The 19,978-nt window shown below is 46.7% G+C and overlaps 2 protein-coding genes across 5 annotated transcripts in view; both read left to right on the forward strand.

The window, feature by feature from the left end:
- HIPK1 (homeodomain interacting protein kinase 1) overlaps window positions 1–7,416 on the forward strand; it is a 49,341-nt gene extending 41,925 nt beyond the window's left edge. For 3 of the 4 annotated variants that reach the window (XM_059928359.1, XM_059928331.1, XM_059928348.1), the window contains 2 exons: window positions 1,401–1,531; window positions 2,614–7,416. In XM_059928359.1, the coding sequence (XP_059784342.1) occupies window positions 1,401–1,531; window positions 2,614–3,102 (620 nt within the window). In that variant the 3' untranslated portion in view covers window positions 3,103–7,416. The remainder of the gene's footprint in view (window positions 1–1,400; window positions 1,532–2,613) is intronic. The other variant, XM_059928339.1, reaches the window with a different exon arrangement.
- Window positions 7,417–9,371: 1,955 nt separating this feature from the next.
- On the forward strand, window positions 9,372–12,194 carry OLFML3 (olfactomedin like 3). Its single transcript, XM_059901154.1, has 3 exons — window positions 9,372–9,605; window positions 10,309–10,594; window positions 10,906–12,194. Exons 1-3 carry the CDS (start codon window positions 9,492–9,494, stop codon window positions 11,724–11,726), a joined length of 1,221 nt encoding a protein of 406 aa, XP_059757137.1. The 5' UTR covers window positions 9,372–9,491; the 3' UTR covers window positions 11,727–12,194.
- Window positions 12,195–19,978: the final 7,784 nt, after the last annotated feature.

The following is a 19,978-nucleotide window of genomic DNA, read 5'->3' on the forward strand; positions in this document are numbered from 1 at the left end:
TTAGATGACAGGGAGAATTAACAGGCAGGTTTTTTTTGCCACAGGTGATTCAGCTTTGACAATCCAGAAATGAACGGGAACTGATAATGTTAAAAGTGATTGCAAAAGTTTTTTTGGAAAACAATATGTACTTTAGATCTTTTCTCGCCCAGTGGCAAAGCAGTGATGCTTTTGTGGGTTGTATTATCAACCAAATTACCTCCATCTGTTTTGCTCTGTGAGCTGCTGGGTTTAGGTTCCCTGGTTCAGTTATTGGGTAATGAAATGCTAACTGCAGTAACAAGCCCCAGTTTTCGTGGCTAAACATAATAGAAATTTATTTCTTAGTCACATGAGTTCCCAGTGCAAGTGCTCTTGGTTGGTAGGCCTGGCAGCGAGTTAAGGATCAGAGCCTTGGAATCCTCGGCATCCAATCAGAAGGAGAAGTAAAGTATGGAGGAGGCACACACAGTTTTTAACCTCTTTAGCCCCGGAAATAGTGAAAACTCATCACATGGCCCCACCTAGAGGCAAGGGGGCCCAGAAAAATGTAGTCCTTGTCTAGGCAGCTCTTTTCCAGTGGCAACTCTATACACCAAAGGCGAGGACTGTGAAATTTTGGCATCGATATAGCCATCTCTTTGTACTTTTATAAATTAGTGTTTTACCATGAATTATAATACTGCTGAAGACATAAACAGTGTTCTAGTTTGAGGGTGACGTGTGGTTCTCCTACTGAGAAGTAGACAACTGTCCATTGCAGACAGGGCAAAACTTCCTGATGCCAGGCTACTGAGAAAGATTATTAGGAGCTCTGTCCACTATTGGGTCCAAAGAAAAAAGGTTGCTTCACAAGTCACTGAATAAATGCTGCAGTTTTCCTAGTGGGACCACAGAAGGAAGCAAAATTTTGAAAATTGATCGTGCTTATATTCAGCTGCACTTTCTGCAGTTTCTTAGAATTTGAAGACCGTGAATGCCCAACAAGATATAATCTTGTCTTTCTTTAAACCCCTCGGACACCTAAATGTTCCTAAATATTACCAAGATCTTACTCAGCTTCACATTGTCATTTAATCCCTTCCTACATAAACTCTAGGCTCCTTGAGAGCAGGGACTGTGTCTTACTTGTGTTTATATTTCTCATAGTACCTTTCACATTACTGGAGATTAGATAATATTTACTGAAGTGAACCTTTTGAAGATCCTTTATGGAGCTTTGTAGAAAGACAGAGAAGAAATGGATAATACAGTTTTTGTTCTTCTAGTGTAAATGTAATTGAGGAAATAAGATACACATGAAACCTTAACTTTTGGAACCCTCATACAAACATGGACTGATTAAGATGATGCCATCTGAGGTTTAGCTCAGTGATACTGAGTCCATGTCTGCTCGTAACTAGAGCCTGACCCTTTCTTAGGTCTCCTGAGCAGTAAGAGCAAGCCAGTGGCTTCAGTGAGCGGGCAGTCGTCTGGATGCTGTGCCACCCCCACAGGATATCGGGCTCAGCGCGGGGGGGCCAGCGCAGCACAGCCACTCAACCTTAGCCAGGTAAGCACGAGGCGCTGCTGCCTTCTGTTTGGGGCCCCCGCTGTTGTTACTCTCTGGAGAACCCTGCTTCTGGCTGGACTGCTGAATAAAGCCAAATGAAGCCCCTTCTGTGTCAAACAATTTGGTGTCCATGGCCTGTGTCATATCTGTATGTGCTGTGTCTCTTCATTCCCTCTGTAAATGGGTTCAGAATGTACGTTCCAGGTTTTCCATCAGACCTCCCTAGTCTATCCTGGAAGATTAGAGAAATGTGTGGAATTTAGAAAGTGCCTAGGATGCTTTAGTTCTTGCCTGGTTCTGCACCACCACATGCATTGAGACCAGATTCTCTTCCTTTATCTCCTGGGTCATAAATAACCTGAGCCTTACACTGTTTACTTGAAGCAAGAGACAGTGAAAAAGCTTTCTGGATACTTAAATCAACTGGTTCTAGTCTTACATGGTGCTTGAGTCTGGGATTTGGGGCTTTTTTCTCCCCATCTGATCCTCTGATGGGGTGGGGAGGGTCACTATTCTCTTTGTGTTCACTTTTTCCTCAGCTGAAATTCTGGTGCTTGTATGATGTCTACTAGTAGTGAGAAAGTGTAAATATGAGGGTGTAACTGTGGTTGTGTGTGTAGAGAGAGAGAGAGCACGTGCAAGTGCAAATGTAAGTTCGAGTTAGTGCATGTGTCTTGGGCTCCACAATTCAAGAGGGATATGAAGAACTTAGAGGAGAGCAAAAGAAAACAATGGCAAGGAAAAAGGTTAGGAAAAATTCAAAGTCACTGACGCCAGAATAGGGTGAGTTGAGTCGACAGTTATTTACTTGCAGGAGTGAGTAACCCTATGAACTCTTGATTTCCCCCTTTCCTCTGTCATACTTGAGAGCAAACTGCTGCTGTCTGGGCTGGGTTAGGATCTGTTCTGCCAGGAGGCAGAGGGATGGATGGCTGACTTCTGACAGCATTGCCAGTCTGGGAGATTCTGTGCTATGGCAGCTCAGAAGCAGTATGCGTTAGAACCTCAACTCTCAAATTGGCCTTTGGTGCCCTGAACCAGAGTGACCTCAAGATTCCTCACTCCCTTCTTCCTCCTTCCAGAACCAGCAGTCATCGTCAGCTCCAACCTCGCAGGAGAGAAGCAGCAACCCTGCCCCCCGCAGGCAGCAGGCGTTTGTGGCCCCGCTCTCCCAAGCCCCTTACGCCTTCCAGCATGGCAGCCCACTACATTCGACCGGGCACCCACACCTGGCCCCAGCCCCTGCTCACCTGCCAAGCCAGCCTCACCTGTATACATATGCTGCCCCCACTTCTGCTGCTGCATTGGGCTCCACCGGCTCCATTGCTCATCTCTTCTCCCCGCAGGGCTCCTCAAGGCATGCTGCAGCGTATACCACCCACCCTAGCACTCTGGTGCACCAGGTCCCTGTCAGTGTTGGGCCCAGTCTCCTCACTTCTGCCAGCGTGGCCCCTGCTCAGTACCAACACCAATTTGCCACCCAGTCTTACATTGGGTCTTCCCGAGGCTCAACCATTTACACTGGATACCCACTGAGCCCTACCAAGATCAGCCAGTATTCTTACTTGTAGTTGGTGAGTATGAGGGAGGAGGGGTCAGAGTTCTTAATGGGCTGTGATGAGCTCCTCCCTCACCCTCTCCTGAAACTCCTTAGCCAGCAACTTGCTCTGCAGGGGCCCACTGAAGCAGAAGGCTTTTCTCTGGGGAACCTGTCTCAGTGTTGACTGCATTGTTGTAGTCTCCCAAAGTCTGCCCTATTTTTTAATTCTTTATTTTTGTGACAGCATTTTTGGTATTTGGAAGAGTTCAGATGCCCATCGTCTGCAGTTACCAAGGAAGAGAGATCATTCTGAAGTTAACCTTTGAAAAATATTTTCTCTCTCTGACTTGATTTCTGTAAATGCTTTTAAAAACACATGAAGTTCCTCTTTATTTAACTTTATTTTATTGTAATTGCTGGTCAGAGGAAAAATGCTGATAGAAGGACTTGAAATCTGGTAACAAGAAAAGAAAAATCATTACTTTCTGCTTGTTTAAAAACCAAGACTTAATTAATTGCTTATCTTAAGAGCAGCTTGCACAAGTCTGTATTTTACTATCTCGCATTTCTCCTCAAAATTTTACCTTTGGTAATGGGACATTTAAGCTTACAGTGTTTTAATTTTGTTTTCATGTCATGTTATATTTAGTGGGAAATTGTTATTTTTGCAAAGCTGGTTACATACTACTCTCTGTTACTGTTGGGATTCTCTCAGTTGCTCCTGTGTTTATTATTAAAGTAGTGTTAAAAAGGCAGCTCACCATTTGCTGGTAACTTAGTGTGAGAGAATCCATACCTACCGTGAAAGCACCAGGTATTCTTTCTAAATGAAGCCCTGTGCATTCTTTTTAAATTATTTTTAAAAAGTCCTTCTCTCTCTGATTTAGCTTAAATTTTATTATTGGAAAAGCCATTAAGGTGGTTATTATTGTATGGTGGTAGTTGTTTTATTATATGCAAAATCTCTTTGTATTATGCGATACTGGCATTGATGAGCTTTGCCTAAAGGTTGTTGGCATTGATGAGCTTTGCCTGAATATTAGTATGAATTTTCAGTAATACACCTCTTTCTCTCTTTGCCTCAGCTCTCCCTTCATTCTATGTGATTTATTTGGGGAGAAAGCTAAAGGATCTGAAACCAGATAAGAAACGTTGTGTATAGCTTTTATACTTTAAAGTAGCTTTCTTTGTATGCCAGCAGCAAATTGAATGCTCTCTTATTAAGACTTATATAATAAGTGCATGTAGGAATTGCAAAAAATATTTTAAAAATTTATTACTGGATTTAAAAATATTTTAGAAGTTTTGTAATGGTGGTGTTTTAATATTTTGCATAATTAAATATGTACATATTGATTAGAAGAATATAACAAGCAATTTTTCCTGCTAACCCAAAATGTTATTTGTAATCAGATGTGTAGTGATTACACTTGAATTGTGTATTTAGTGTGTTTCTGATCCTCCAGTGTTACCCCGGAGATAGAATTGATGTCTCCATTGTATTTAAACCAAAATGAACTGATACTTGTTGGAATGTATGTGAACTAATTGCAATTATATTAGAGCATATTACTGTAGTGCTGAGTGAGCAGGGGCATTGCCTGCAAGGAGAGGAGACCCTTGGAATTGTTTTGCACAGGTGTGTCTGGTGAGGAGTTGTTCAGTGTGTGTCTCTTCCTTCCCTTTCTCCTCCTTCCCTTATTGTAGTGCCTTATATGATAATGTAGTGGTTAATAGAGTTTACAGTGAGCTTGCCTTAGGACGGACCAGCAAGCCCCCGTGGACCCTAAGCTGTTCACTGGGATTTATCAGAACAGGATTAACAGCTGTGTTGTGTATATGCATTGTTCTCAGTTTCCCTGCCGACACTGAAAAATAAAAACAGCAGCTTCTCTTTTTTACCGCCACCTCTACCCCTTTCCATTTTGGATTCTCAGCCGAGTTCTCACAGAAGCATTTTCCCCATGTGGCTCTCTCACTGTGCATTGCTACCTTGCTTCTGTGAGAATTCGGGAAGCAGGTGAGAGGAGTCAAGCCAATATTAAATATGCATTTTTTTTCTTTTTTCTTTTTTTTTTTTTAAGTATGTGCAATCACTTTTAGATGAGATTTATTTTTTCCTTTTCCCATGTGGCAGTCCTTCCTGCAAATAGTTGATATTCCTAGTAAAATGTTTGCTTGTTGAAAAAAACATGTAACAGATGTGTTTATACCAAAGAGCCTGTTGTATTGCTTCCCGCGTCCCCAATACTACGAGGAGGAGTTTTGTGAAGCCGCTGGTGACAGGGAACTCAAAGAAAGGTTTCTTAGCCGGTGAAGAATATTTAGAAGGAACCAAAGCCTGTTGAGCCATCGGCCTTTTGAGGTTTCTTTTTAACAACTTATTCTTGGGGCCCTTCAAACTGTGAAATTGTCCTTGTACTCTCAGCTCCTACACGGATCTGGGTCAAGTAGAGAGTACTGGGGATGGCAAAGTTCCTGCCCATTAAAGATTTGGGGGAAGAAGGTTAACCCTAAGATGTAGACATGTTCCATCTGAACTGAAGCTTATGTATTTGAGGGATAAGTCTAGGACTGGTTCTTTGTAGAGATGGTGTCAAGGAGGTGCAGGATGGAGATGGGAGATTTCACGGAGCCTGGTCGGCAAGCTCTGTACCAGGTTGAACACCGAGGAGCTGTCAGGGTATTTGGAATTTCTTCATTGTAAGGAGGAAGGGCTTTCAGGATGGGGCAGATAGTCAGTACAGCCTACCAGGAACATGTTGGTGTTTTCTAGTTTTTTTTTTTTATCATTATTTTGTGTTTTCAGCACTATATTGATCAAGATACCCAAGCAGTTTGTATAGTTTCTGTCACTAGTGTTATACAGTTTTCTGGTCAGTGTGTGCAATCTTTGTGTCTCTTTTTGCCAAGCGCATTCTCATTTTCTTGCTCAAAGGCAGATCTAGTTTCTAATGGAAATATTTTTTGTTCCTTATCTTTACAAGGGATAAGATTTGTTGTTTTTGTAAGAAATGAGATGCAGGAAAAAAACACTCCACTCCTGCGCACCCTACCCCCCACCCCCAGTCCAGTAAGTGGATACCACTTAAGATAGGAGTCTTCACGGGGAGAAGACAATACCAAGAGCTTATACTGTTACCATAATCACCTTACTAGCAGTGTGTGGCTTTAAGAATTGTAGAGATCTTCAGTCTTAGTTTTGCAAATTGGCATTTCAGATTTACCAAGATAAAAATCCACCTGTGTCTGCTGAATGTGTATGTGCTCAGTGTGGCTTTAGATTCTGTCTCTGGGGCTTAACATTGCTGGCCCTGACAGGATGGGGGAAGCTCCAGGAATAAAGTGAGCAGCTGGCCCAGGTCACAGTGGCCTGACCTCAGACCAGCTTAAGGCTTTAAGTCCTCTCAGAACTTGTATTTCCAGCTTCTCCCCTTCAGGGTGAGAGAGAAAATGGGAAGGGTTAGGTACAGCCACTCTAGGCTCATCAGGACACTTGATCACTCCGGAGTTTTAAATATCTTCCAGGAAGTGATACTACGGTCAGTGCTCAGCTAAAATCCCAGCCCCAGGAATGAGAACTCCATTTAAACAGTTCTGACCATCCATCGTCCTCCACTAGAGGGGCTAAACTTGACTGCCCTTAGCCAGGCAAGCGCAGTAGTGTGTGTTTTATTCAGCATTATTATGCAAAAACCCACTGGTTAGGATGGTTTGTTTTAGGATAGGAAATGAAATTGCCTCTCAGTGACAGGAATGACCCAAGCCTGCTTCCTGTTTCAATTTTTTTTTTTTTTAACTGATGGATGGTGCAGCATGTCTACATGGTTGTTTGTTGCTAAACTTTATATAATATGTGGTTTTGATTCAGCTTGAAAAATAATCTCACTACATGTAGCAGTACATTTTATGTACATTATATGTAACGTTAGTATTTCTGCTTTGAATCCTTGATATTGCAATGGAATTCCAAGTTTATTAAATGTATTTGATATGCTAGTTATTGTGTGCGATTTAAACTTTTTTTGCTTTCTCCCTTTTCTGGTTGTGCGCTTCCTTTTATGACAAGCCTCTAGAAACAGTTTCTGAGAATTACTGAGCTATGTTTGTAATGCAGATGTACTTAGGGAGTATGTAAAATAATCATTTTAACAAAAAGAAATAGATATTTAAAATTTAATACTAACTACGGGAAAAGGGTCCATTGTGTAAAACATAGTTTATCTTTGGATTCAATGTTTGTCTTTGGTTTTACAAAGTAGCTTGTATTTTCAGTATTTTCTACATAATATGGTAAAATGTAGAGCAATTGCAATGCATCAATAAAATGGGTAAATTTTCTGATTCATGTGGCTGTTTTTGACTTCTCTTATAGGGGTACAAAGGGGATCAACAATTGGCATCTTTGGAGTGGCTAAATACATTGCATCTGAATGCCAGTAGAGTGTTAGAGACAACTTCATTCTTCATACAAGTCTCCACACCAGAAATAAATAGGGGTCGGTAGGGAATACTTCCCAAGAATGGAGTGTCCAGGGCCCTAACTTAAGATCATCTGGATCTGGCCCTTTGAAAGATGCAGAAACTTCTGACACAGGCTAATTAAACTTTGCTTCCTAGCTTGTTGCACCAAACATCTAAAGTACCAGAATGCAAATAAGAATAACCACAAGATGATGCTATTTTCCCCTCCTTTCAGAAAGCTGCACTGTTAGAAGAATCTTTTTTTTTTCTTTTTATAACATCTTTATTGGAATATAATTGCTTTACAATGGTGTGTTAGTTTCTGCTTTATAACAAAGTGAATCAGCTATACATATACATATATCCCCATATCTCCTCCCTCTTGCGTCTCCCTCCCACCCTCCCTATCCCACCCCTCTAGGTGGTCACATCTCCCTGTGCTATGCGGCTGCTTTCCACTAGCTGGCTGTTTTACATTTGGTAGTGTGTATATGTCCACGCCACTCTCTCACTTCGTCCCAGTGTACCCTTCCCCCTCCCCATGTCCTCAAGTCCAAGGAATAGTTTTGTTTTGTTTTGTTTTGTTTTAGAGGAGGACTTTGGCTCAGATTTCTCTTAAGTGAGTGATTAGAGTAAAATTTCTCCTGATAAAGAATTATTAGAGATTTGTCTAGATTCATCACTGCGGGGCTCTGAATAAATGCTATGCTCATTTGACTCCTTTTGACGCATGTGTTTCAGGACAAGTCTATCTTACAGTGGCCATTAATTCATTTTGGGCTCCTGTAGTCATAGTTGGGATATGGAAATGAGAAACATTTAGAAACACCCTTTTGGGTCATAACCAAGAGAAGTTATCAATAGTCTGTTCTCTCCCATCAGTAGGGAAGTCAGAGTACATTTATTTTGATTTAGACTGCAACATATATATTTTTCAGATTTTTTTTTTCCTAAATAAATGAATGTAAAATTAGTGTGAACTCACTGAACACTCCCCAGTTTGGGTAAGAGAATATGCCTAGAAGCTTTCAGGCAAAGGAAGACTGTATATAGACAGACTGCAGTCAGTCTCACTTCCAGATAATCAAGAATTAATTTACTAATTTCTCAATGACCTGTTTGGGGTTTTTTGGTTTTTGTTTTTTAGTTTTAATCTCAGATACATTCTCTTTCTTAGACTAAATCATAGAGAGATTGGGATAGCCCCATAAGTAATTGGATAGTCCGTGGGGAAAGCTGCATTTTAATCATGAAAACCCCTGTAAATTCAATCTACTTGGCTTGCTTTGCGGCAAATTTTCCACTGGAGGTGAACTTGGTTTCCCTATTAGTTCTGAGATGACACCAGGTGCTTAGCACAAGATGGCGCCAGTGAGCTGTAGAAGAAGGTACTACAGACTTGACCACTGGGGCCTTTTTTCCCACCCCTTCCCCTCAAACCTCATCTCCCCTGCTTCCAGGTTCCACTAAAGGCAGAAAACAATCCATGCTGTTATTGCTGGGAAAGGAAAGGATTAACGAAGAAGGATGGTTCTTAAGTCAGCATTAGAAGCATTCTAAAGCAGAAATAGAGTTTGCTGAGTTTCCTCCGGGGCCTCTGCCTCCCCCTGCTAGCTCCTTTTCCTGAGTGACTGCCCAGAAGGGCTTTGCCCTAGGGTTTCCAATCTCCTTCTCCTCTCCTGGGGAGCCCGCGGCCTAGGCGGGAGGTGGTTAAGCCTTCTGGCTGCTCTGCACTAGGGCCATCTGTGTTTGATCAATCCAGGCGGAAAGGAGGGGGTGGGGCCCGTAAAGAGACTGTGAAAGCATTCCAGAGTAGTGAGAGAGCCCCAAGATCCTGCAAGAGAGAAGGCACCGCCCCCAGCCCGGCCTCCAAAGCTAACCCGCCAGCTTGAGTGGAAGAGGCCGTGTGCACACGACTACACACTTGGTCTACCCTGGCCCTACTCTCCCGCAGCCATGGGGCCCCGCACCCCGCTCCTTATCTTGTTCCTTTTGTCTTGGTCGGGACCCCTTCAAGGACAGCAGCACCACCTTGTGGAGTACATGGAACGCCGACTAGCTGCCTTAGAGGTAGGTGTCTCCTTTCTCTTCTGGCCCAGCCTGGAAGGATTCCACATCTCCTGTTGATTCACCCAGTTTGTCAGGGATGTGGGGATGACAAATTAGGGCTCTTGTAAGAACCTACAGAAAACTCCGTCTTTTAATAAGAGGATCCTCAAAATTGCAAGTCCTCCTCTTTTCCCACATACATAAAGCAATTCAAAGCAAAGAGACCTTTGTGTTTCACCCCTGGGATTAGATGGGATAAGGGAAGAGAGTGGAAATGAGAGCTAGAGTTGTGGGGATGCATCTCAGGACGAGCTGATGATTCTATTGAAAGTTGGAAGTTCTCAGAGGATCTGCAACTTTCTGCCTTTTTAACAGCTTGGAGTCTGTAACATCCTAATTCCCAAGAGGAGGATCGTATAATGGAGCAGAGATCCCTTCTCACCCTCATGCACTTAGACTGCCCTAGAGGCTCGGAGAACTGAGTGGCACTGCTCACAGCACGGCTGGAGGATGCAAAGACGGGACTGGGGCCTAGATGGATCTTAGCTGAGCTCTTTGCACATTCAGCATCTTGAACATTTGGTTTTCTCCCTGTGGAGGTTGAAGGGGATGCTGATGCCTGGCTGAGTTTTGCTCTTTCCCATTCCTGACTCCCTGGTTGGGCCTCTCCCTGCCTGGGAGTTGTAACCCTTCGGCCCTCCTTCCTGCTGCCCCATCCCTTTAGGAACGGCTGGCCCAGTGCCAGGACCAGAGTAGTCGGCACGCTGCTGAGCTGCGGGATTTCAAGAACAAGATGCTGCCGCTGTTGGAGGTGGCCGAGAAGGAGCGGGAGGCACTCAGAACTGAGGCTGACACCATGTCGGGGAGAGTGGACCGTCTGGAGCGGGAGGTGGACTATCTAGAGACCCAGAACCCAGCCCTACCCTGTGTAGAGGTTGATGAGAAGGTGACTGGAGGCCCTGGGGCCAAAGGCAAGGGCAGAAGAAACGAGAAGTACGATATGGTGACAGGTAAGTGATCTGAAACAGACCCCTGTATTCTTCCTTGGTTCTTTCCCTTTTTTCTCCTTATTCCAGTCCATTTGGCTCTATCTTCTAGAATCTGTTTTAGGGAAATCACTGTAATATCAGGTTCATTGAGGAGAGTTTCTGGGGACCCAGGCCTCTGTGGTGCTCTTTTTCCCAATCCTCCGTAAGAGTGGAGGCGTCCACTGGGCAAAGGCCCACTGTTCTCCAAACAGCCCACCCTGGGGGGTTCCTGCAGTGAACATCTAACTCTTGCCTGTTTTTCCTTGTCCTGTGCTTTTCTCCTTTCCCACCAGACTGTGGCTACACAATCTCTCAGGTGAGATCAATGAAGATCCTGAAGCGGTTTGGTGGCCCAGCTGGTCTGTGGACCAAGGATCCACTGGGGCCAGCAGAGAAGATCTACGTGTTAGATGGGACCCAGAATGACACAGCCTTTGTGTTCCCAAGGCTGCGTGACTTCACCCTTGCCATGGCGGCCCGGAAAGCTTCCCGAGTCCGGGTGCCCTTCCCCTGGGTAGGCACGGGCCAGCTGGTATATGGCGGCTTTCTTTACTATGCCCGGAGGCCCCCTGGAAGACCTGGAGGGGGCGGTGAGTTGGAGAACACTTTGCAGCTCATCAAATTCCACCTGGCAAACCGAACAGTGGTGGACAGTTCAGTATTCCCAGCAGAGGGTTTGATCCCCCCGTACGGGCTGACGGCAGACACGTACATAGACCTGGCGGCTGATGAGGAGGGCCTTTGGGCTGTCTATGCCACCCAGGAGGACGAGAGGCACTTGTGTCTGGCCAAGTTAGACCCACAGACGCTGGACACAGAGCAGCAGTGGGACACACCATGTCCCAGAGAGAATGCTGAGGCTGCCTTTGTCATCTGTGGGACGCTATACGTTGTTTATAATACCCGCCCTGCCAGTCGGGCCCGCATCCAGTGCTCCTTTGATGCCAGTGGCACCCTGACCCCCGAAAGGGCAGCACTCCCTTATTTCCCCCGTCGATATGGTGCCCACGCCAGCCTCCGCTATAACCCCCGCGAGCGCCAGCTTTACGCCTGGGATGATGGCTACCAGATTGTCTATAAGCTGGAGATGAGGAAGAAAGAGGAAGAAGTTTGAGGGAGCTAGTCTTGTTTTTTGAATCTCTTTCACCTCCATACATTTATATCCCGACTAAATTTCCTGCTCCTCATTCCGGGCAAGTTGTGATTCACATCTCATATTGTCAGCCAGTGGAAGCCAAATTCTCATTGCCCCTTCATTTCACATGGGACTCCAGATCTCGAGGAATCCTTTTAGAGCTAAAAGAGAGACAGCCCTAAATGTTCATTCCTCTCTTGCCCCATGTCAACAGATTTCAGGCCGGTGAAAGATGAGCCAGCTCCAGAGCTCTGACCCTTATACATATGGGGGTGACCCCAGTGGACAGGCAACAGAATATTTCTTGCCTCAGTGCGAGTCAGGGGAGAGAGGGCTAGGAGGACATGATGTTAGACTCTGCCCTCTCTCCCTTCTCCCTTCAGTGCCCTAGAGGATGGGACTCGTTCTGTACTGCAGCGTTTTGCATTAAAAGGAAAATCCACTGCTCCTTGCCTGTGTTTGTTTGGGGTAGCCCTCAGATCAGATTTCTCCCCGTGATCGTCCATCTTCTCCTCTGCCCCATCCCCGCTCCTTAAGCCGCGTTAGGGACTTGGCTGGGCTCCCTTGCCGAGCGAGAGGGGCTTCTCCAGTTACAGACTTCACCGGGAGGTGCCTGGGGAGGCGGCAGAATCCCAGCACTTCCAGAGGCTGGGCGAAAGCCCCCGGGGTGCCCACCGTCCTCCGCAGCAGCCCTCCCAGAACCACCAGCGGCACCGCGCCTCCGGCCGCGAGACTGGGGCCCAGGGGCACAGCTTCCAATTCCAATTCTCCGAGGTTTTGATGCAGACAATGGGTTTTAGTCACACTGAAGTCGAATGCGGAAACCAGAGCCCTGAATGAGTGTGGGTTCTGTAAGAACTTTAAGTCTCACCTCTGAAGTGGCCTCTGCCCCCAGGACCGAACCCCACTCCCATCTCCAGCATCAAGCTCATCGTCAGGGCCAGGTTGCACAATCGCGCTTGGTCTGAACCGCTCTGATTTTCCTGCTGCCACGGCGTCTGCGGTTTGGGCGAGGAGGGGGGGCAGTGACCACGTCCCAGATGTTAGTCTTCCCAGTTTCCCAACACATCCCTCTCGCCACCCTCCTCACCCCCACGTACCTACCCCAGTCCTGGAACCTGGCTGAAGTCTGTCCAGAAGTCCCGGAAACTTAACCCTTTCCTGCCTAGCACTCTGGCCTCTGGGCTGCAATTGCAGAAGGCCATCTGGGGAAGGGAGAAGGGAGAAAGGACAGGAGGAGGGGACCCCGGTTTTGGACTCCAGTCTCTAGGCATCTGCTGAGATCTGTACCAGGCCCCGCTCCAGCCTCATCCTCATGTCCGACACTCTGGAGCAAGGCCATCTGAGGGACAAGATCCACTGCTTAGACTGTGAAGTTGACCTCAAGCAGCCCTGGGAGTCCTCCTGGTTATTTACCCCTTGGCAGGGAGAGGAAAGGGACCCGGTCTTCTCCCCCCACCCTCTCCCCCACCCCCAGGGTAGGGTGGACCAGTCAGGGCCCTGTGATCCTCCTTTTGTCTTCTTTTCTTCCCTCCCCAGGCAGAGCTGCTCCTGACGTAGGTTGGCGAGGCAGGGGAAATGAAAGGCAGTGAAGCACCTCACAAAGGCGCTATTGTGGGGAGCCTGGGCGGGTGGAGGCTCGCTCCCATTCAGTTCTCTCTAATATGGGGCTGGCAGCAGTAATCACCGCCTGTCAGCCCACAGAGGGGTCTGCCCACGGAACATCTGGCTCTAGCAGCGCGTGGTTCGCTGAGGAGGGCGTGGAGGAGGGAGGGAGCTCTCGGTGGAGGCCCGGGCAAGAGGGGGGGGGGTGTGTGTGGGCGCGTGCACACATGGGGGCAGCTCGTCTCCTTAGTGTGACACCGCTGGGTGAGAGAGTGAGGGCCCGTCTGTAGAGGCATCTTGATCCAGCACCAGTTGCCAGAAACGGCTTTTTGACGACCCTGAGGAGGGAATAGCTCCAGAGACTCTGTGTGTAGATGACATCAGTGTGAGGAGTGAGTGCTAACACCGGGTCCTTCCACCTCACAACGTGTGTGCCTGTCTTTGTGGCATCTTTTTTTCCCCTGGTTCCTCAATGAGGGAAAACGCAGGGTTTGTTTTTTTGTTTTTTTTTTTTTTCTTGCTTAAAATTTCTTTGGAAAAGTTCACTCAGACTTTTCTGAAAGGGCAGAAATCTCTGGGGCCTTGTCACTTACTACTTTTTCCTTTTTGTTTTTCTTTTTGGCTTGTGTACAATAGCTAGTGCTATTTTGGAAGCGTTTTAGAAGGTGAGTGGAACTGTGTGGGCAGATCCAGTGAACTGTCCAAATTCATTAAGCTTAATTATCTGCTGCTCAAGGAGAGAGCCTCCGTGGCTGAATCCTATCATCAAAAAGCAGTCTCACTGCTCCTTCTCAGACCCTCCATAACATGTCACTTGACAGAAACAGGTTATGACTTGTGGTTTGAGTTGACAGTGGGCGGACAGTGGGAAGCAGAGACCCTATGGGGTAAAAAGGCGCTAAGAGTCCAAAGAGAAGTTCCACGTCTGCCCGCAACACCCGGCCCTAAGACGGTAAACAGCCAGGGATGGGGTTGTAGGGAATAGCGTCAAGAAGCAGGAAGGGCCGCTGCTGTGGGGACAGCTGTCTGCCAGATCTTTGGTCCAGGCATTGCCTCTCTATCACAAGGCAGGGTTGAGAGGCCTCCCTTTACCCCCTACTCTGCCCTCAGAATTTCCCGCCCTAACTTCCCAGCTCTCCTCCTTGTCCTCAATAGCCTTTCCTCCCTGGTGCTGGCCTTTGTGTCTGCCCATGAGAGAAACGAACGTGGTCACCTTGTCATTTTCATCAAGGAACCTGAGCCAAGGTTGTCAGAGCCCCAGATGGTGGTGGAGGGAGAGGGGCAGAGATATATAAGGAATGAAGTTGTTGATTCAGCTGTCAGTGCTTCCTCTGGAATCGGGCTCTGAGCTAAACAGGAACCAGAGGCCTTTCCCTCTTCCTCCTCCTCCAGTCTCAGATTTTCTGGATTCCTTCTCATCCCTCTCCTTGTACAGGCGCCTTTCCCCGAGACGCCTGGAAGCACCCCCTTCTACTGCTCCTCATTTCTCTCCCTGCTTTAGGTCAAAACACGCCCATTTTGAGAGCTCTTGAGACTGTTCTGGTATTTCTCCCAGCCTGCAGGATCGGTCTCTTTAGCCTCTCTGTGGCTGCCTCGGCAATGCGGTCTCTGCTCCAGGAGGGCCTCTTTCGTCCTTCAGCCAGAGGGCAGGGGCCGTCCTTCCGCCCTTAGCCCCTCTCTGCAGCTGCAGCCTCTCCTGCTCCTCTGCCCCAGCAGCCTGGACGCGTCTTCCTTTGCTACCCCCGGCCACCAAGGCTGGTAAGCTTTCCTCTGCCTGCCCTTTAACTTCTGCTCTCAACAATGCAGAGCTTAAAAGATTAAAGCTTTATTTATGGATTTAATAACTCCACAGAAGAATTATAAATGTGGAAGCCAGTGTGTTACTTTAAAGGGCAGAAGGAGAAAGTAAAAACGAAGACCTCTCAGTACCGTCTCTCCACAACACGGGTCTGACGATATCTGGAGTTGGACACATCTCCAGAACACTCCAGCCTGACCTCTGGGGTCATGACCTCCAGCCTCCCCAGCTCCACCTTCTCTGAGAATGGACACCCTTCCTTCCCATCCATAGCCGTGTGGCCCAAGGGGAACAAATCAGATTCTCTCTCCTGGGGATTTAGAATTGCAGATCAGAGATGTTAGGTCTGAGAGAGTGTCCGGAAGCATCTTTTGCCCTGCTACGGAGAGACAGTGAGAGCCAGACTGCAGAGGGAAAAGGATGAGGAGACACCAGACAGAAGCAGAGACAGGAGAGGAGTGAGGGGTGACTGATTAGGGCCAGTGTGCATGTCTGATCTCAAACCAGCTCTCCTGTGGTCCCAGTACATTGCTAGCCCTTGGGTTCCACAAAATGCCTGAATCCTTAAACTAAATACTCCCTTTTCTTGTTTGTTTGTGTTTATTTTTTTGCTCAAGTTAATATGAGTAGGTTTCTGTTTCCTACAACCCAAATGCAACTCCTCATCTACACCTTACCTTCCCACCAAAAAAATCACCCCATCCGCTGGACGGTTGGGCACATGGTGGCCTTCAGCCTTTAGAGTGTTCCTCCCTGCCCATGACCTAGAGGACTCACTAGAATAATGAAGAATCTGTGCAGGCCTGTCCTGAATCATTGTACCACGGCCCGCCACACCATTCATCCTCCACGACACCTCACAGACGGCAGCTCGGTTACTCTCTCCTGTTCTGGCCCCTCGTGGTGTGGTGTTTCTTTCTCCATTGCAGCTTGTAGCACAGTGTTCTCTGAGGCAACCTGACATAACTTTAGGGTCTGGCAAGCTTGGAGTCAGAGCTCCTGGGGTGAGAGTCTGCCTCTGCTACTTACTGCTCTGATACCTTGAGCAAGTTACTTAATACCTCATCTATAAGGTAATAATATCTGCCAAACAGGATTGTTGCTGTGAGGATTAGAGATGGTATATGCCAACTCTTTAGCAGTGCAGGCAATCAGAATGTAGCTCTCAAGCCCCACTCCCTTTGGGAGGCTTTTCTGGCTGTTCTCAATCCCACCTGGCAGGGTCAGGGACCTTTCCTCTGGGCCCTGATTTACCCTGTGTGCATCCCAGTTGGAGCCGGTACCACAGTGTGTTGCGTCTTGCTCTTCTTTGTGTCCTCAGAGCCTAACCCAGAGCCTGGCTCAGAGACGGGACTCAATAAATACTTGTATCGTGCTCCCCCAGGAGACTGTGAACCCTTGGAACTCCGGGCAGATTTGTCTCCTAACTCAGGGCCTAACTCAGACCAGCAAGCAGTAAATGTTCTTGGTGGCATTTTTCAATTCAGCTGGACAAAGACAAGCTACAGATAAAAACAGAAAGCAGTCTCTCTTCAACTGCAGAACGCGTTGGCCTTCCCACAGTGACCATTTCTAGCTCTTACATCTAAGGGGAACGTCTCAAGGTAGGCCAGCACAGCTAAGCCCTGTGGCCATGGGGGAGGAAGGCAATAAAACTATGGAAGGAAGGCAGTGGGAAGACCTTTGTTGTTCAGCATCTGGTTCACAGCAGGGGTTGTGGAGTAGTTAAGTCTGTTCCCACCCTGGCCCTGCCACTTGCTACCAAGTTACTTCTCTGTGAGCCTCGGTTTCTTCATCTATGTATGATGTAGAGAATACCAATTCCACAGATTGCTGTGAGAATTAAGCGAGGTAATCCCTGTAAAGCAGTAAACCGGTGTCTGGCACATAGTAGGTGCTCAGTAAGTATTATTATTGTTATTGTTATCAATATCATCTTGATTGCAGGAGTCTTTTCAGATTAAGAAATGCTCATGCTTTTTATCTCCTCAGATCCTTACAGCAATTCTGTGAGACAGGCAATTCTCAGGAACCCAAGGATTATAAGAGATTTAATGATTCGTCTGAGGTTGCAGAGCTAATAAGTGTAGTGGGGCCAGAACCTAGTCTTGGAGGCCGTGTGGAGGAGTGGGAAGAGCTGGAGCTCTGAACACAAGCTGAGTTCAAATCGTTGCTCAGACACTCGCTGGCCAGGTAATCCCGGGCAAACCAATTCTCTGAGAGTCTGAGCGTCAAAGGCTTGTTGTGAGGGATGGGTGCACTAGTGTGTATAAAATACCTAGCAGAGCATCCAGAGCAATAAAGTTGCTCACTACACGCTCATTCCCAGGACTGTGATTGCTGTCTCCTACTGGACAGTACGCTGCTGATCATCTCTGTTTGGTGATCAACCCTCTGTCTTGATCCAGTGGCTCTCTGGCAGCCTTCTCTCTCCACTTGTACATTGTCTACAAGAAGGCAGGACACCTGTTTCCCACCATAATCTGTACATTATCAGTAACAGCGGGGTTGACAGGTGTCCTGTGCCAGGGGTGAGGGAAGAAAGCAGGCTGGGTGGGAACATCCCCACCTTTTCTCTGTGCCTGTACCAACTCCACCAGCAGTGATGTGTGTGTTTGGTTTTCTTTCTTTCCTTTTTTTTAAAATATAGTGCTCCCAAGCTGCCTTTCCTTCTACCACGTTTTCTCTCGCAGAGATATTCTAGTTGCTCAGCATGTGTCCCTAGTAGCCATCGCTACTGACTTTTTGGTTTTATCTTGCTGTTGATCTTGCTGTTGACTTTGCCAGATCCTTCGATGCCGTTTTGGTTGCACTTGGTCTTACAGATATTTATTACTGTCCAATTGCACATGATTTTTGTTTTGTGGCTGCTGAATATTGTATTCCAGGCCTGTACATCCAGGCAGCTGTCAAGTGCATGAGCTGTTCTCCATCTAGTCTGCTTGCCCTTTTGGAGGAAGGAAGACAGTGTGGAGAGAGCACAGGGGTGGGGGGAAGAAGACCTTTCTATTTCAGTGTGACTGGTTCATGTGGCTGAATGTCCCGGCTTTGCTCCTCATTAACTGTGTGACCTTGAGTCAGAGGCTAACCTCTCTGAGTCTCAGTGCTCATTTGCAAAATAGGATTATGTCACCTGGATTACCATCTCGTAGGACTGTGGAAGTTCAAGTCGTAATGCATAAAGCTTTTAGGACCTCCAGGAAGGAATCTTAGAAGTCACTGAGTTTAGCTCCCTCATTTTACAATTGAAGAAAGTGAAGTCCACAGAGCCTTTTGAGGGCAGGGACCATACCTTATTCATCTTTCTATCCTGGGGATACAGACAGAGTTAGGCACATACTGGGTGTCCAACAGATATTTTGTGAATGAGCTGAGCAGTCAGCTCGCAGTGACATGTCTATGATTTAACCTCTCGATGACTCAGGGTTATCAACATCAATTACTGTACTGTGCCTCTGTGCCCTTATGCCGTCAGAACCAATTATGCTGTGTAGGATGTGGCTATGGTGCTTTTCTTCTTTGTGTGTCTCCTCTCTCCTCCCGCACTGTCACCTGTCAGTTTACCTTGTAGCCTTTGGATCCACTCTGAGAAATCTCCCTCACTGTTCCTAATTGGCTGTCCACTCAGGCTGGGACAGAACAAGAGTTAAAGGGCTTTGAAAGATGTAAAGCTGGCACACAGGCCAGGTGCCTTTACTGGCATCACAAAGAGTGTGGCAGAGTATTCCACAGACTAGAAGCATAGCCTATTTTAATCTGGAAGAGGCCTTAATGTCATCTGGTCTAGGACCCTCAAGTCATGCAAGTATTTTCTAACTCACTGTACACTTCCAGAGCCTTCTAGCATGGTGTGATCAGTTTACTCAGTGACTTGTGAAGCAGGTGCATGTTTTATGCTGGCAGTGACTGAGGATTCAATGCTTTCTACCCCCTGGAATCTCTACCCAATGACTTGGATTCTTGAGCATTTTTCCCTCCCAGCAGAGGGGAGGTAAACACACAGATGTAGATTTCTCCTCTCATTCCTGATTATGACCTAGAAATTCCCTTCTCTTCCTCTCTCTGTCCTTTCCAGCCCTCCTTAGTCCTGATGGAGGTGAAATACTTTTTACTGTTGTATACTGTTTAGCTATCTAGGGGAAGCTTTAAAGATGTAAACTAGAAATGCTAGCTTAATAATTAAGTAGGTAAGGGGAGACATAGGGGAAATGTTTGTTTTATCAGTGGATTTTTTTTTTTTTGGCCGCACCTCGCGGCTTGCAGAATCTTAGTTCCCGATCAGGGATTGAACTTGGGCCCACAGCAGTGAAAGCGCAGAGTCCTAACCACTGGACCGCCAGGAAAGTCCCTATCACTGGATTTTAAATTGAGGTAGGAGTAATCTCATTTAAACAGACTTCAGTATTCATTTGAAAGCCTGTAAACTGCAGACAAATTATCAGCCACAAATTGAGATTTTATGTTCTGTGAGTTTTTAACGAGGGCAAGGGAGGCAGCTCAAGACTTACTGATTCATGGTCTGGAAAAGATCAGCCTGGCTTACCCTCTCCCTGAGGACAGGGCAGTGGCAGGGCACAGAGCAGACATCTGAGGTTCAAGTTGTAGTTCAGCTCTTTTCTGCCTGTGTGATCTCAGTTTCCTCATCTGTAAGAGAACAACAATATTCACATCTTCCTCACAGGGGCAGTGTGATGACTAAAATGAGATAATGCATGTGAAAGTGTTTTGTAAATCACAAAGCCACACAAGTACTCACTGCTCAGATCACTCAGTTAAGAGTCAATGTAGAGCGTCTTGTGTATGTGCTGGGTTTCGGGCAGCCAAGGAA

This window comes from Balaenoptera ricei, chromosome 1 (genome assembly GCF_028023285.1).
Source record: "Balaenoptera ricei isolate mBalRic1 chromosome 1, mBalRic1.hap2, whole genome shotgun sequence".
Classification (NCBI taxonomy): Eukaryota; Metazoa; Chordata; class Mammalia; order Artiodactyla; family Balaenopteridae; genus Balaenoptera; species Balaenoptera ricei.

Bases quoted from the DNA above. Each gene is read 5' to 3' on its own strand.
- OLFML3 (XM_059901154.1), top strand. From the start codon at position 9,492: ATGGGGCCCCGCACCCCGCTCCTTATCTTGTTCCTTTTGTCTTGGTCG. The intron at 9,606-10,308 runs GTAGGTGTCTCC...CCATCCCTTTAG, and splicing joins GCCGACTAGCTGCCTTAGAG to GAACGGCTGGCCCAGTGCCA. The intron at 10,595-10,905 runs GTAAGTGATCTG...CTTTCCCACCAG, and splicing joins GAAGTACGATATGGTGACAG to ACTGTGGCTACACAATCTCT.